General features: G+C 41.0%; 1 protein-coding gene across 1 annotated transcript in view; it reads left to right on the top strand.

The window, feature by feature from the left end:
* ARHGEF4 (Rho guanine nucleotide exchange factor 4) overlaps positions 1-15,147 on the top strand; it is a 189,935-nt gene that overhangs the window by 71,557 nt on the left and 103,231 nt on the right. Inside the window, exon 4 of the mRNA XM_074912675.1 lies at positions 188-317. Within this exon, the coding sequence (XP_074768776.1) occupies positions 188-317 (130 nt within the window). The remainder of the gene's footprint in view (positions 1-187; positions 318-15,147) is intronic.

Here is a 15,147-nt window from a genome sequence, read left to right as displayed (position 1 = left end):
TTCCTACCTTCTTCACTGTTTTCTAACCTCTCTAGCCACAATCATCCACATATGTCTACTAATGTACTACTTACGTGAGCACACATCAGAGGTGGAAAAAGGTGCTTCATGATGAATGCTGTATTTTGTCCTACAGGGCATCTAAGTTTAACGTATGTTTGTCTTGATTTTCCCTCTCTTGTTGTAGGCTGCAGTAAGTTCATCCATCACATCTGCTATTGCCTTTGACATCCTACCACTGAAACTGCATCCATTTTCCCAGAGCACTCCAACAGGCTTAGACTGCGTGGGCTGGAAACGGCGCATCTCCTCTCCTGGTGTGTACACTAGTCTTAGTTGGACATGAATAATGAGAGAATTAAGCTCTGTTTTACTGAGTATGGAAATTATGTGATAAGCATTCTGACCTATTTATTTATGATGAATGCTGCATCCACGTCTGAGCAGAAATCTACTTTAGAGTTAATTCTTTCATGCACTTTTTATATTCAGGTTTGTTTTCTTCCTGAGAGAGTAGGGTGCTGTTTAAAGGCAGTGATCAGCTTTTTAGTGAAGAAAAGATAACTAATGGCAATGATAGTGTGCTTGATGTGAAAACATTTTGTTGTCTCATGAGAACTGTCTCACCTAGGATGATGTCATACATATCGTACTCTTGAATTAGGTTTAACTGCAGATGAAACAGACTCTGCCTTGTATTTGCTGGAGAGCACTATAGTAGATACAGTGAGGTTCCTCTCAAGTTACTAATTAGATGCTAAAGCAACTAAATGAGCCTCTTGAGGTAGAAGTTTCCTGTACTTTAAATAAATCATCTTAAAGAACAAGTATGCTGTATTTTCCCGAGGAACGTGCATGAAGTATGTCTGCTTCATTTCCAATGACTGACACTTTCTCAGAATTAAAATGTAAGTTGCACAGATTATTAAACAGTGAGACGTATCTTTGCCAGGTTTTTTAATTCTCCATCTGACAGCGCCTGCCCAAATGCTGCAGATATCTCTATCATAGCACTTTGGGGTAGGATAAGAAAAGCAGACTGGAGAGGAGTTGTTTGGCGGTTAGGAATCTAGCCAGGAAAAGCCAACCACAGTTGGGTGCCAAGCTGCCATTTCTGCCTCAAAGTCTCTTTGTACCACCAATTAAACAGTACTGGAATTACCTAATTAAGGGACCATAACATTGTGCTAATTATGTCAGAGTTGAATGGTCATAATATTTTGTCAAGCAAAACAGGTTTGCTTTCTGACACTTTGTACAACTCCTGCGCAGTCATGACATTTGATCTGGAAACAAGAAAACAAACTACTTATCATGGTATCAAGAGCCCTGCCTTTGCTCTCCCAGCACCTGAGGGCTTTGATCACTTGCTGTCACAAGCATCTGGTGTTGCCCCAACATTTAAGACCAGCTCCCTGGCTGAATAAAAAAGCTGCAGCTTTACTCCTTGGTAGTCCCAGATGGAAACCTGTCATTGTCAAGTTGTCTGTGCATCTCTGACATTAGCTGAAATCCCTAAGCGCTACTGTCATAGAAGTAAATTCTGAGTCACAGCTGATACAAATTTCATGGTAGATCCCAATTGGGACCTGAGGGAGTCAAAAAATATGTATGAATTTCAGAGGGTGAATAGGAGGAGTAAATGTAGACTGACCAGTTGGTAGTGCTGTAGGTGTTTATATGCTGTCTAAAATGGGGCATGAACCCTCAATCATCTACAGTTTGCACAATGTTCCTGAGGTAGGTACAAGTGAATTTCATACTATAACCTAATCCTGGACTTCAAGAATTTCTATGTAAATGTAGCAAAACAAATGAAATACAGCAGAACCCTTTTTCCGCCACCAAAAACGTGCTAGTGGGGAGAAAATGGATGAACAGAAGAAGTGTTATAATACCTCTCCCACAGCCATCTCTATTAGCTGCTGCTTGTGGGCTTCAGGTGAAGTATTTTGGGCGTAAAGAGTGCGTGCACGTGTCTTTCCTGTGGTAGGACGTGGCTGGAAAGAAAACTGTGAAGTACTGAAGCAATACTTGTAAATTGTTGGATCAGTTTTAGGACTGGGAACGTCCCTGAGGCACCAGTAGTTGAGCAGAATGCCCTCTTTAATTCTTGCACAGGTTTGTTGTGATACCTGTTGCTTTTAACAGAGCTGTATGTCACTTAAAATAAATACCAAATTAAATTATGTATCCACTTAATCTAATGTTAAGGTTTCTAACTCTAAAGCTGCAACTACTTGTATTAATGATCCTAGCATATGCTTGAGTTTTAATAGACACTGGATATGAAAGTTCTGTGGTACTGTATACTTGCATGTTGAAAATATGGATAAAATTCTCACTCCCAAAGCTTGCATCTGATACCTTGTGCAGGGATTGCTGCAGCGACTGGGCGGGGTTGGAGGGGTGGAATGGGGTATTTTGGAGCCCTCTCCAGTTTTCAGGTATGAAAAGATGGCTGTCACGATCCCACCCCAAAAGGTGTGATGTTCAGCTATGAGACTTCTGTCATGAATTTACCTATTACCTGAGGACAAGAGCTGGGCACAAACTTACTCTTTTAGGTGAGTGCCTGTTTGCAGCTAGAACATAGTGCTGGAAGAGCTTAATTTTAATACTGTATCTGCTGTGCTCGTTAGATTCCTCTGACCCTCTAGACCACTGAGACATTGTTCTCTCTGCCTTTATTTCATGCTGGGAGAAATGAAGCAGGCTCAAACCCGTCATTTGGATACCCCAGCAGCTGGGATCAGTCATATCATGGTGCTCTTGGTTGCTGACCAAGTTTTGCAGGCTGCCTTCCTGTCCTCTTCTGTCCGGAGCAGCCAGTTGATAAAACTGTAAGGAACCAGTAGATGGCTCTAACATCTGTGAAATAAAGAGCAGGTGAGGTGGTGCTAATCTCTGTATTCAGTGGAGACTGAATGAGTCTTGAGCCTTCTCCAGAGAAGTATAGAGTTTGAACACCCCCATCAGCACGTGCGTATACACACCAGAGGTTAACCTAACCAAAGTTAACCGTCCTGTTCAAACATTTGGAAGGACTTTTTTGGCTGCACCACTCACTTTGGCAGGTAGTACTGATGAGTATCAAGCATCTTTCCCCTTCAGTTGTCTTGTTATGCTCATGTCTACATTTGTACCTTGCAGTATGTATCTGTTCCTTACTGCCTGGTTTACTACTGTGCTTGAATAGGGTGAGCTAGAGTGAAAGCATAGGAAACAAGTCACTCCCTAATGCAGATATGGCAATCTTTTCATGCCTTTTGTCAGCCTCTGAAGATCTTGAGAGACCATTTGGCCCAGGAATCACCCTGGGAAAAGGGTGAGAGGGAAGGGCCCAAAACGTACTGGAAGGATAAGAAGGCTTTGGGTTAAAGCAGTGGACCAGCATCTTTGTCTTTAAGCTATCTTATGTATCCTCTCCTCCCCCATCTTTCTCCTGAGTCTGATATCTGTTTATTTGTAACCTGAAGACATTGCCTAAAATTGGGGTTGTTGCTGGGAAGCTGTTTGATGGACAGTGGATGCAGCTGTGAGAATGTAACTGCAATTGGGCTGAAGCTAGGAGATAACACTTCTGAGTGTGGGAGCTACTAGCCCGGAGGTCTAGAGCAGAGGGAATTTTCTGGAAAGGTACTGCCGTCTCTGAGCTTTTTCACGGGACTTCTCAGCAGGAGATGATCAAAAGGTGATGCAGTGACAGACTGACAGAGGTAATTGTCTGAGAGTTGGAGGTGTGCTGTCCCTTGAAATCCCTGCTCTTGTTGCTATCTGTGCTTTTCAGCTGGAGACTTTTCTGTTCTTGTGCCTGCCCTTGTTACCTTGTCCTCGATGTTTCTCCCATGCTATGTCTCAGAGAATCTGCGAAACTTTTGGACGAGGCCACATATATGACTGTAAACCCTCAGGGTTTGTCTATCCTCATAGAGGGAGAGACTTGTAACTAGTGTATTACAAGATCAGGTTTGTAGCTGTGCTGTAACAGATCTTAGACCTGTATTATTTAAAATCATTGTTTAAATGCAGACTGAAACTTTTTGGCAATTTTCCCCGTGTCTTGTCAGATTTAAACAGCCTGAGGTCTTTCAGCTTCCTGGTATCGGCTATCTACAAGGGATGCCCTGCGGTTCCACCACAGTGCTGCTGTTGGTTATGCCAACTAAAGAAGTGTGGATTCGCTCTGACTGTTGTGTGCTGCTGCTGAACATACTGGTAGCCTTGGAAATGTTGCATAAGCAGTAAGAATAGGCAAGCCAAGTTCTCAAAGGCTGGAAAACCGTCTGTGGATAGTCTGGAAAACAGTGACCATTTAGTGATACTGAGCTATCCTCTGACCTCTCTGGTATAGCGGAAAGTATTTCTCAGAGGCAAAGGGACTGTTTGTTTACTCAATATCATGTGGTCAACTTTCATCTTCTTTTCCCAGCTATAGATGGGCTGTTAAGCTCACACTTGGCAACAGTTAATGTGAAGATGTTTGACAGCCACTGGAGAAATCTATTCAATAGGGAAAATATTAGCTTAATAACAAGATTTCATTTTGTCTTATAAATATTTAGCAGTCCTGTAGTTCAGCAAAATAACAAGCTGAGCTATTTATTCCATTTTTGTCATTTTAGTTGTTGAAGGGACGCAGAAAAAAGTGGTATGCAAGCCCTCAGAATTGTAGCTGTAGCAAGAAATGTCCTTTCCATCTTCGTTAACCCATGGAAATACTACTGAATTTAAGTGGCTAAAAAGTAATTGTGTTGCCTGCTGTATTTTTTACTTTTCTCTGAATCACAGAAAGATTAGACCTGCTATTTCAGTCTTGATTCTGTTTAACCACAGCCACAAATATTTGTGCTCTGTGAGGTCTCTGATAACATGTGCTCACTCAAAGATTTTCATACAACCTTAAAAGGTAGGCCAAGTGATGGCTGAGTTCCTGAAAATTTGTCTTGGCAGGTTGAGTTGGATTGTGTGTATTAGCTATTGAGGTGAAAGATTTAGCATACCAATAAAAACTTTCCATGGGACAGAGAGTGAAAAAAAGGATCCTAGCAAACCGTCAGTGATTCTGGCATTTGCTGTTCAAAGCTACCAGACTACAGGAGAACCCAATAGAGACTAAAAAAATCCAACAAGTGCTGAGGATCAGGCTGTCCAGGGCTCAGGCTAGCTTGACTGACTACCTTCATCAGGTTGCACAGTGAGATCCTTAATCTGTAGTTGGAGTCAGTCACTGCTATATCAACTTCAGCTAACTTCTGTCACTAGTGTCACAGAAGAAAATATCTTTGTAGGCTTAACAACAAAAAAAATCTGTAATCAGGTGGAACTGGGTTGCAGTTTTGAACTTGGATATAATATTGTGCTTTTTGCAGCCTGGCTTTGTAGTATTTTTCCTGTCTTTCCATTCTATTAGAAAATGCCTATCCAGTACATACATGTAATATGCATACCTCTGTAGCACCTTCAGCTAGGATTACAGCACTGTTGTCTCTGGCACTGAATAAATATCTTTTGGTATTTGCCAAGAGCATTCAGTCCAGAGAGTGGGAGGTTAGCAGAGGAACAGATGGAGGGATTTAAGCAGGTTGAGGGCAGAGATCCCCAGGCAAGGGCAGTTGCTACAGACACTCTGTAAATAATGTTGAGCTTACTCGAGAGATACAGGTACGTGAAGTTTCTTTACTTCTCATGTATCAGGCATGGATTTCAAGGTGCAGGGGTAGGATAATTAGTCTATTTTAGCCTCCACTTAGCACCTTTCGTGTCTGAAGAGCTGCACTGTCCTGCCCTCAATGCTCTGTGCTCCACATCCACAGAACAGCCGCATTCATCTTTGTTGCTAATGCTGAGCTTGCTTTCTATCCCATTATTATGATCAAGAATTGGTTCTCTCCATTTGGGCTTTGATGTAGGCAGTTCTAGGAGGCCCTGGGAGGATGAGGTCAATGCAGAAGAGTGGTTCTACTGCAGTCAAATTGAGAACACATTTCCATTTCTGTATTGGGAGGCATTAGAGGAAGATATTTTGGTCTAAGTAGCTATATTCAGAAGATTACTGAAGTAATTTTTTTGTTACAGGCCACTGTAAATATGTTATTTTTGCTACTACTGCAGAGACTTTTCTTGTAAAGAATAGCTGAAATATTTAAGGACTCAAAAGCTGGTTCAGCATTGTTGGATGCTTTGTAGTAACCTGCATTGATGGAGGGAAAAGGTTTTTTTCTTTTAAGAAATACTCAGTAAAACAAAAGTCTTACTGAAATAAAATATTCACAAAATATTCCCTGCTATTGCACAGATAGCGAGGGAAAGTCAAAGGGGTCTCTCTGTCAGAACAGTCTGTGATGGTGCCATATAATAATGTGCCTTTACTTACTTTGGACAGAATTACCTTACAGAGAAATAGTAAACCAAGCATTTTCAATTCTTGTGTGAAATTAGGCTCCTAGTTTTGGGTTTGGGTGCCTAGACACATGTTCAGTTTGTAAATGGTAACAGCACTTTGATATTTCCTAGCACGCTCCTTTGTGTCCCACCTGTAGGCAGCTATCGCCCTTCACCCTGGCATGGCATCCCGTTTTCTTCAGTCCAACCCCTAGTTACAGAGTTTCACCTGGCTAACTTTGAGCTGACCTGTATAATCTCACACAGAAGCAGTCTAGTTCTAGTTTTATGCTCATTCTGGTAACAAGCATGAGAAGTTTTATAATGTTTTCTGCTGCACATGATACAAACCATGTGGCTACTCTTACATTATTTTGATAGTTTGACAAATCTGCCATCGTAAGGCAGTTGTTCTGGCAGAATGGCAGTCCAGAAATGTCCTTTATCATAAAACCTCTGTGGTGTCTCAAAGCTGTTGTTAAACAGTACAGGCATTTCTGCATTCTTGGGAAAACTATTATTCTTTCAGTATTCCTTTTAGAGGGCCACACCAAATCACGTTAGGTAATAAAATTATAAAACTTTCTAATTAAAAAGTAGTTAGTGATGCTGTTTTGCTTGGGACTGGGGTCACTTACAGAGATCACACACTGAAATAGGGACCATCCTAAATCTAGAGGCTGGGAGTGGATGCTAAAAGATTTTTCAAAGCTCCCAGCTGCAACCTCCCCAAATCTCAATCTGTGTTTTTCTGGCTTTGATTTAATTTTGAATTCTTCTTCTGAGAACTTACAAAAATAGTTTTTTAATAGCAGCAGCCGCAGCCAGTTCTAAACATGATTAGTTTGTATGTTAAGTCCTTTCTGAGTTCTCAGGGGAAGCAGATAACAGAAGGTCTCTCTCACTTGGGCATTTTTAAAATGCATGAAATTCTGTTATTCCCACTTATTTATTTTTAATCTGACAGTTCTGCTAAATTAGGAGGAAGGATCTCTGTCCCACCCTTGCTTTTTTAATGCCTTGAAACTGGCTTTAGTAAAAATCAGCTGCTAGAAGCTGCGACTGAGAGCGGTTGAGCTGCCACAGAGGGAGCCTCCTTAGTGGACCCCTATGATGTCAGGATGCATCGAGACAAGCAGAGAGGAGGATAGGAATCCAGCTCAGTGCTCAGACAGCACTGCCAGGTACCACTACCCTGGGAGCAGCTACAGAGCGCTTTGCCCATTTCCTCCCCCAGCAGAGCAGAGCCCCTGGCTCTCCCTCTTACCTGCCTGCATGAGGACCCAGCAGTGCCCCAGTGAGTCCAGTGGGGCACACAGTGGGGAGAACTGCAGTAGCAGTGGAAGCTCCGGGCTCTCACCGGGTTCGGATTCAGACAGCAGCGGGGTGGTGTGTGGTGGTGGTGGGATGAGAGGCGTCCTCTCCAGATACTGGAGCCTGGAGAGTCTGCACTCTGCCACAGGTAAGGGGCTCTTTTTTTTTTTTTTTAAAAAAAAAAAGCCAACAAACTGATCTGTGATATTGCACTGACCTTGAGAAACCAAATGAAGCCTTCTGGAAAAAGTATATAATTTGGAAATACAGTCTCTTCATTGTGAGGAATAACCAAAACATTCAGTGTTTGCTAGTTGTACCCCCTGCAGACTTACAGCTATAACAAAATGACATAGACCCTTAATATGCTTCCTGAGTCAGAAGGCAAGAAATAGGTTCATAATGGATTTGGAAACAGTGCTTAGGCTTCTACCTGATTAAAGCTGTCCTTTGCCTTTGGAACAGCATTTCTCATTTCAGCTTGATTATATAGAGTCCAATGTTAGAGCTGACATTTCTCTGTGTAAATTCCAGTGTAGAGTATTGCTGCCTTTAGAAAATGTCCAAGCGAGGTGCTGTGCAGCAGATGAGGGCTAGGTGGGTTTGCACTGCTGTGTACTGAAAGAGGGAAAGGCACTTCCCTGAGGCAGCTGCTCAAGTTTGGTTTCTGTTTTCCCATCTTTCATTTAATTCGTTTTTGAACCAAAGATTCCATAGCCTGGATCTGTTCTGGCTCAGCCTGCCTGGATGTGGCATTCTGGTTTTTAATCACTAACGTGCCTATTTAGTGTTTGGATGTTTGAACTGCAAGCATGGGAAAGAAGCTTTCTTGTTCCCAACTGATAGTAGCAAAAGAGCCTGGCAATGATTTTAATGGCCAGAAATTGCTGAGATGTTTGGTTTGTTTCTTGGTTGTCGCTGTTTAGAGAGATTTTGAGTAGAGCTGCAGCAAATTGGTTCCTCTTTTAGATAAATTCAGACAAGTGCCTTCAAGGCCACCAGTGACTGCCATTTCCTTAGTAAAAATACTCAGTGCTACCAGCTAGAGGAAAGGCTTGGGAAGAGTTTTAGGTGTAGTTCTGTGTAATCTGCTTTAGTTGCATATACTTTTAATTATTGAAAGGTCTTGTAATTCCATCTACTACTGTAGACATGGGGCTTTTTAATAAAATCTCCGTTGCAGCTCTGGAGTCCTCTGCTGAAGTGAGAGTAACTGCATTATCACACAGGGAAGGACTACTGCAGGGTGGCCAGCCTATCTGATTTTCCAACCCCCACACCAGACCTCCTATGTGGCCAAGAAACACTAAACACTTACAGTGTGTCCTGAGAGTCCAGGGGTAGCGAAAAAGGGTCAGGGTGAGATCAGGCCATTGGCACTTTCTTTCAGGGAAAGATCTGGGCTGCAAATGCAAGGGGATGCAATTCTGTATCTCAGTAGCATCTGCTGGCTAATTTTCGCCTGTAACTGGGAATGCAAATAATCCCCATCATAGCTCTGACACTGGCATGAAGTAACCTCGGCACAGGGTCCTCTTCCAAACTACTGCTTAGAGAGTTGCACACAGGGCAGTAGCAGTAGTTTGGGCTCTCTGTCTTGGAGAACTTGCTGCTGTTAGCTGTCCTCCATGGATGCATTCTTGGGCTTAATCAGATCAGGTGATTCAAACGACATACAGTAGTATAAAAGAAGTAAGGTTGATAACAAAAGCAAACTTCGAAGCTAAATCTCTTTTTCTAAATGCTCTTTCATTTCCACAATATTCTTGTTCCAGAGGCTGTGAGGCATGGTGTCATTTTGTGGATTCTGCATGCATTTAGCAGGAAATGCAGAGATGAGAGGAAACAGAACAGAATAGAAAATGGTATGGAGACAGACTGGGAACAGGGAGAAACCAAATTAAGTTTCCTAATTACAGTATTGATATATCAATACAATAATAAAAGCAGATCACTGCAATTCAGGATCCTTGCTGCCTCCAAATGCTGTGGTTGGTAAGTGTCTTCTCATGTGCAAAAGATGTCTGAACAGTTTGCCTCTAACTGCTAGCAAAATTCAGGTCAGAATTAGGATTAAACCTTGAGAGCAATGCATCTACTAGAACAATTTATTTTGCTCTATCAGTATTCTTTGGATTAAACTAAGGCAGCTGTGGTATGAGAACTGTTCCTCGCCATCAACGCCAATTCGCTGTCAGAGGAGTGAGGCAGGATTTCTTTAAAGCATGTGCTAAATAACATTTCTGAATGGTAAAATTTAATACATTGCTTAAAACAAACAAACCAGCAGGAGCAATAGCAGCTGTCAGTGCATGAGAGTAGTGGTAACTAGAATGCATGGCAGTGTCCTCACATTGGAGGGGCAGGGAGTCTCCAGCATCTTGGCACATGTTACATCAAGAAGTTGGGGGGGGAGTAAGAACTGTGTGGAAACACTATGAACTGCCCTGTGGTGTGTTAAAAAAGGGCTGGAAGACGAGTCAGTCTCTTTCTCTGTTTTAAAAATTCTGCATTTCCAGTAGTGGCCTTAAGGCTGAATGGGTGGACTTGACAGACAGGGTTTTGCTTTTCTTCTCCCAGGGTGCACATAAACTTGCTATAGGGATCTTCATACTGAGTCTGTTGCAATCTAAGACTTGAGAGAAGATTAGAAAGAAACCAGATTTAATTAACTGAAAAGTGGAGGTGAAAGGGAGGTGAGAGGTCTTCAGTACAACTGGAATGCAGCCATTTGAGCTTCTCTGCTACATAATTTAGATTTCAAGAGAGTGAAAATACAGATGTATATGTATGTTTACACGTGTATATATTTGACAATGTGTGATTTCAGAATACAGATTGACATCACCTCTGTAAGAAAAGACAGGTAGTGTTTTCCCAGGTTTTCAAGCGGAAAAAAGTTGTCTTTTCCCTCTGCAACCAGTAATGAAGTATGATTCCTTTTGTTTTGGAGTTGACTTTCTTGGAATATACTGATCAAGCGGGGAAGTTAAATATGACACAACTGAAAGAGAAAAGACCAGTTGTTAGACTCAAACCTGCACAAATACCATTTGAAAAAATGATGCAAAAACCATAGCTCAGACTTGTATGAAGTGAAAAAATCTACTGTTTTTTAATATCAGTGCATGGCATTTTTGGTCTAAATGTCAATATACATTACATTACATGAGGAAGCCCTTCTCCCTGGGGCTAAATATAAACATGAAAAGAGGGAATGCTTTGCAGTTCTACCAGGCTCTCCATTTGAGGATGCCAGAGGACTTCATAAGCATCAATTACCCTCACAGAGGGCCTGAGAGGCTTTCAAAATTTGATTTAGAATAGAAAAAGAGGTACATATAGTTTGATACTTGGATAGGAGCCTTTCTATTGTTAAATACTTAGGAGCAATTCCCAAATGTTTGGCTGGTGCAGTACTCCAGTGAGAAAATGACTGGGAGCTGGGGTTGCTCAGCAATTCTGAAAATCAGGCCTTAAGTATCTCAGCTGGACAAAAAGATGTGAGGCATCCAAATTAAAGGTCAGTTGTGACAGTGCTCCAGCAAGTGATTCAATTGACATTATGGGCACTGTAACCCTGTTTCCTAGGCGAGACTTTGTATCCCAGGCTCATGCTGCCTATATCCCATTCATCACTTTTGTACAGCTCTATTGAAAAGTTTGTTTCTTTTAGAATATTTTCAGATTCAAGCTTGTGAGTAGATCTCTTTGCTTTTCCAGCTCCTTTGTTGCAGGTCCAATCCTGACCTCATTAATACTTCTGTTTATTCTTTTGCTTGTCCAAGTTGGGAAGGACTAGAAGCGCAAAGAAGGGTAGGGACAAAGGGGGAATTGCAACTTGGTGGACTAGCGGTTGCCATAGTTTCCTAAAAAGATCCTCCGTGTATTTGTGCATATGTAGCAATTTAATTGTACAGACTACACTTCAGTGCGCCTCTGCACAGTTTTGTGGCTCCTAATATGCAGATATGCTTGTCTGCTAGCCTTGGGAATATGGCCTTTAAACAAACAAGAAAACATAGAGTATGGGTGAGGAGAGTTGTTTTTTTCATTCAGAGCTTAAAAAAAAGCGCTTTTTTTACCAAAGGGTTTTTCAAGTCATTCATTTCATTATTGTGGCTGATGAGGAAGCCAATAATAGAGCTGTGGCAAGAGCTTGTGTTTGGCGAGAGATTTTCTTTCGAGCTCTTTCTTTTTCCTTTTTCTTTTCCTAGCCCTGCCTTTTCGGTACTAATGTCTGCAGCTGTGTTCATGGACTGCACTGCATAATTCCACTGACCCTTCTTTCTCGAGGGTCACATAGTCAGCAGGAGTTAAAGAGGTCACACAACAGGAGATTGATTTAAGGTTCAAAGCATTTCAGAATGCTTCCAAAGGAGAGCGGGCAGGGAAAAAAAAAAAGTTAGTGCCTCCAAGCATGCACTACAGCACGTTGATGTTATGTTTCACCCTTGACTTGGCAAATTGTGAGCTAGGATGTTTCAGCTGGGATTGTTGATTGCACTATAGTATGTCCTCTGTGTGTGTGTGGTGTCCCTGTCGTGTCGTCCCGTCCCCCCCCCCCCCCTTAGGTTTCCTGTGTCACCTGCCAGAATAACTTCCACTCATCTTCTGAACAGTTAATGAATTTAAAAAACCAAACCAAACACCAAAAATCCATGCTAAATAAACTTTGATTTTTCTCTCTATGTGGATTAATTTGTAAAGGTGACTGATACAGTTAGGGAAACCGAAGGGAGATCTTGAACTTTTGAGGAAGAATTACAAGATTAACATCTCTTTGCTGAACTAATGACCAGCCCTAAAGCTTAAGTAAAGATTTTGTATTTGAAAATACATCTTCCAAATTGTATGTTGAGTGTTGCTGAACTGTGACGTGGTATCATACTCAAATAGTCAGGGCATCTACATTTAATAGTGGTTGAGTTCATCCTAGTGAATGCAGCCTCAGTAAATGCGAAGTGTAGGTAAACTTGGCCACCTAACACATTTAGTATGCTTAAAGAAATGTTTTCTAGTGCAAAATGTCCTCTATCATCATGTTTTTCCATAAAAAAGAATAGAAAATAGTGTTGATATAGGTAGAAAAGTCTAATCGTGTTTCTGTACCTCTGTTTGCAGGAGAATCTATTTTTGTAAGTTCAGCTATTTTGTAGTTCTAATCACATTTTAATGTATTGGAGGGGTGGTGATGTTAGTTGACTTTCCCTTGAGATTTTTTTGGTTTATTTTACAAGGAGTAAATGCTTATTCTCTTCATGTCCCTGTGAGGCACAGATTACAACATGTGCCTACCAAGAGATAAATATTATGATCTTTGCTGATGCTGTTTTTGCAGGGGGAAAAAAGGTAAATCTTTGGGAGTGCTACCTGTGACATTTCCCCAGGTGTACATCCCATTCAGGTACACCAAATTCATTCTTTATCTTCTCTACTTTCAAACCAAGTCCCATGAAGAACATTTAGGTTGTTATTGCTATTCCCTTTTTTGAGGAATATGACATCTTCTAAGGGTGTATTTTTTTTAAAGATTCAGATACCTTTAAGGTAGCCTTTCAGACCAACACTTTTTTTGGGTATATCCATGCTTCAGTTGCTGTTACTGTTCTAGGTGGAAGTGAGACAGCTTTAAGCCACCTGACTTGGATACTACCAGCATCACAGCTCTTGTAGCAGGAAACTTGCATGGTCCAAGAGAGTAAATGGAAGGGGAATGAGTTGGTACCATGAAGCCTACCTGACCCTTCCTTCCTCTACCTTTGGGTAGATATGCAAAGGCCTGGATGTTGAAAGTGCCTGCTCATTTGAGTTACCTGGACCTACTTCATGGTAGGTAAAAAAATCAGTGGAAAACATAGGTTATAGCATGTGCTGGTAAATAGAGTATATGCCCAATGGTCATGAAGAATGTGTGTAATTGTTGCCTCACATGATGAAGCTTCACATTACTGCTTAGCAGTTAGCTAGGTTAAACAGTATAGGTAACAATCATGCTTTTCCTTCACCATGGGAATGTATCCTTTAATTTACTAAGCTTATTCCCTGTTAATATTTTGTTCCTTGGTTCATCTGAATCATGTTTGAAGGATTAGATAAATCTAGCCGTCTTCTGAGGTCAGTAATTATCTGTAGAGTTTTCTAATTTAATTAGAATCACCTCTAAAGCATTCGTAGTCTGAGGTTTGTTAAACCAACTAACTAGTTCAGTAGTTTGTTTAAAAGTGCTAGGCACAAGCTGGGTGCATAGTGTTACAGGAACATACTGTTCTGAGCATGCCTAAAGTCTGAAAGTGCGTTGTCTTCATGCCTTCAGTGGCTGTGCCATTCAAACAAGGCTGCTGTTAGAAGTGGTGTGCCTGCACATGAAAGCAAGACATGGGGTGTAAACTGATAGCACCATAGTTTGCACCTGGTTAACCATCTTGGATTACACTGTGTGAACATACAAGCATTGGCAGCTGTCACTACAAATATACCTCTGGGTATATTGGCCTAAACAGGTCTTTGATGTTGTTATTTTCAATCCCTTCTAATCAAGGAGCAAGAGCTTCCCTGGACTATGATGTTGGCTAATAAGAGCTTAAGTAACATTTTTTGCCATGGAGTAGAGACAAAGAGTATTTAACTGCTTTGCTAGAGTAATTGAACCATTTCCAAGTTGTGCTGTATCCCAAAAAGCACTTATGAAAGCTCTGGTGCATCAGCCCCACGTGTAGGCCAGTTTCTATATTCTGTGGTCTCCCAGCATGATGTAGGCTGGCAGGTGGTAGAACAGGAGGGCAATTCATGTGTCAAAGGGAACCGAGTATACAAAGAAATAAAATCCGTATCAGTTGTTTTCAATATCCTTCTTGTTTTTACTCTGTTGAATTCTCTTTTTATCTCATTTGAGTGTGTATGTATATATACAGTTGTTCACTGGTTAAGCTTAGAATATTCTATGTGCTTATTATCGCAACTGTGAGGTTTCTTGAAAACAACCACTTCTAGATTTGGGCTCTAAATTTGTTTAGCAACCGATGGATAAAGTTTCTTTCAAAACCATTCTCAAGGGATCTAATAGATTTGAAATCCATTTCAAATGTACTGTTAAGATATTTGGTACCATCTTGTTGTATTGGAAGGTAAATTACATGTGAGTAGTTATAAACTAACTTGAAAAAGTTTTTTTTTTTTTTTTCAGGAACATCAGGAAAATGCAGAGCTTTGCTTTTTTTTTTTTTTTTTTTTTTTCCCAAAAGCATTATAACAACATTGTAATGTTTCATGTTGAGAGTAAAGATAGATAAGACTGGCTATGTTTCCATAACAGCTGGTGGAGGTTTATTTCTACATTGGAGTGAAATAGCAAGAGTTTGCCTTTTGGCTAATGGAAATAGTTTCCATGAGGTAATTCTTAATTAGTTGCTTTTTTTTTTAAATTGAAGTCTATCCTTAAAAAGGTAG

The sequence above is a fragment of the Athene noctua genome, chromosome 8, assembly GCF_965140245.1.
Source record: "Athene noctua chromosome 8, bAthNoc1.hap1.1, whole genome shotgun sequence".
Lineage (NCBI taxonomy): Eukaryota > Metazoa > Chordata > Aves > Strigiformes > Strigidae > Athene > Athene noctua.
The sequence above is the reverse complement of the archived record's forward strand: the minus strand, read 5'-3'. Positions and strand labels throughout refer to the sequence as shown.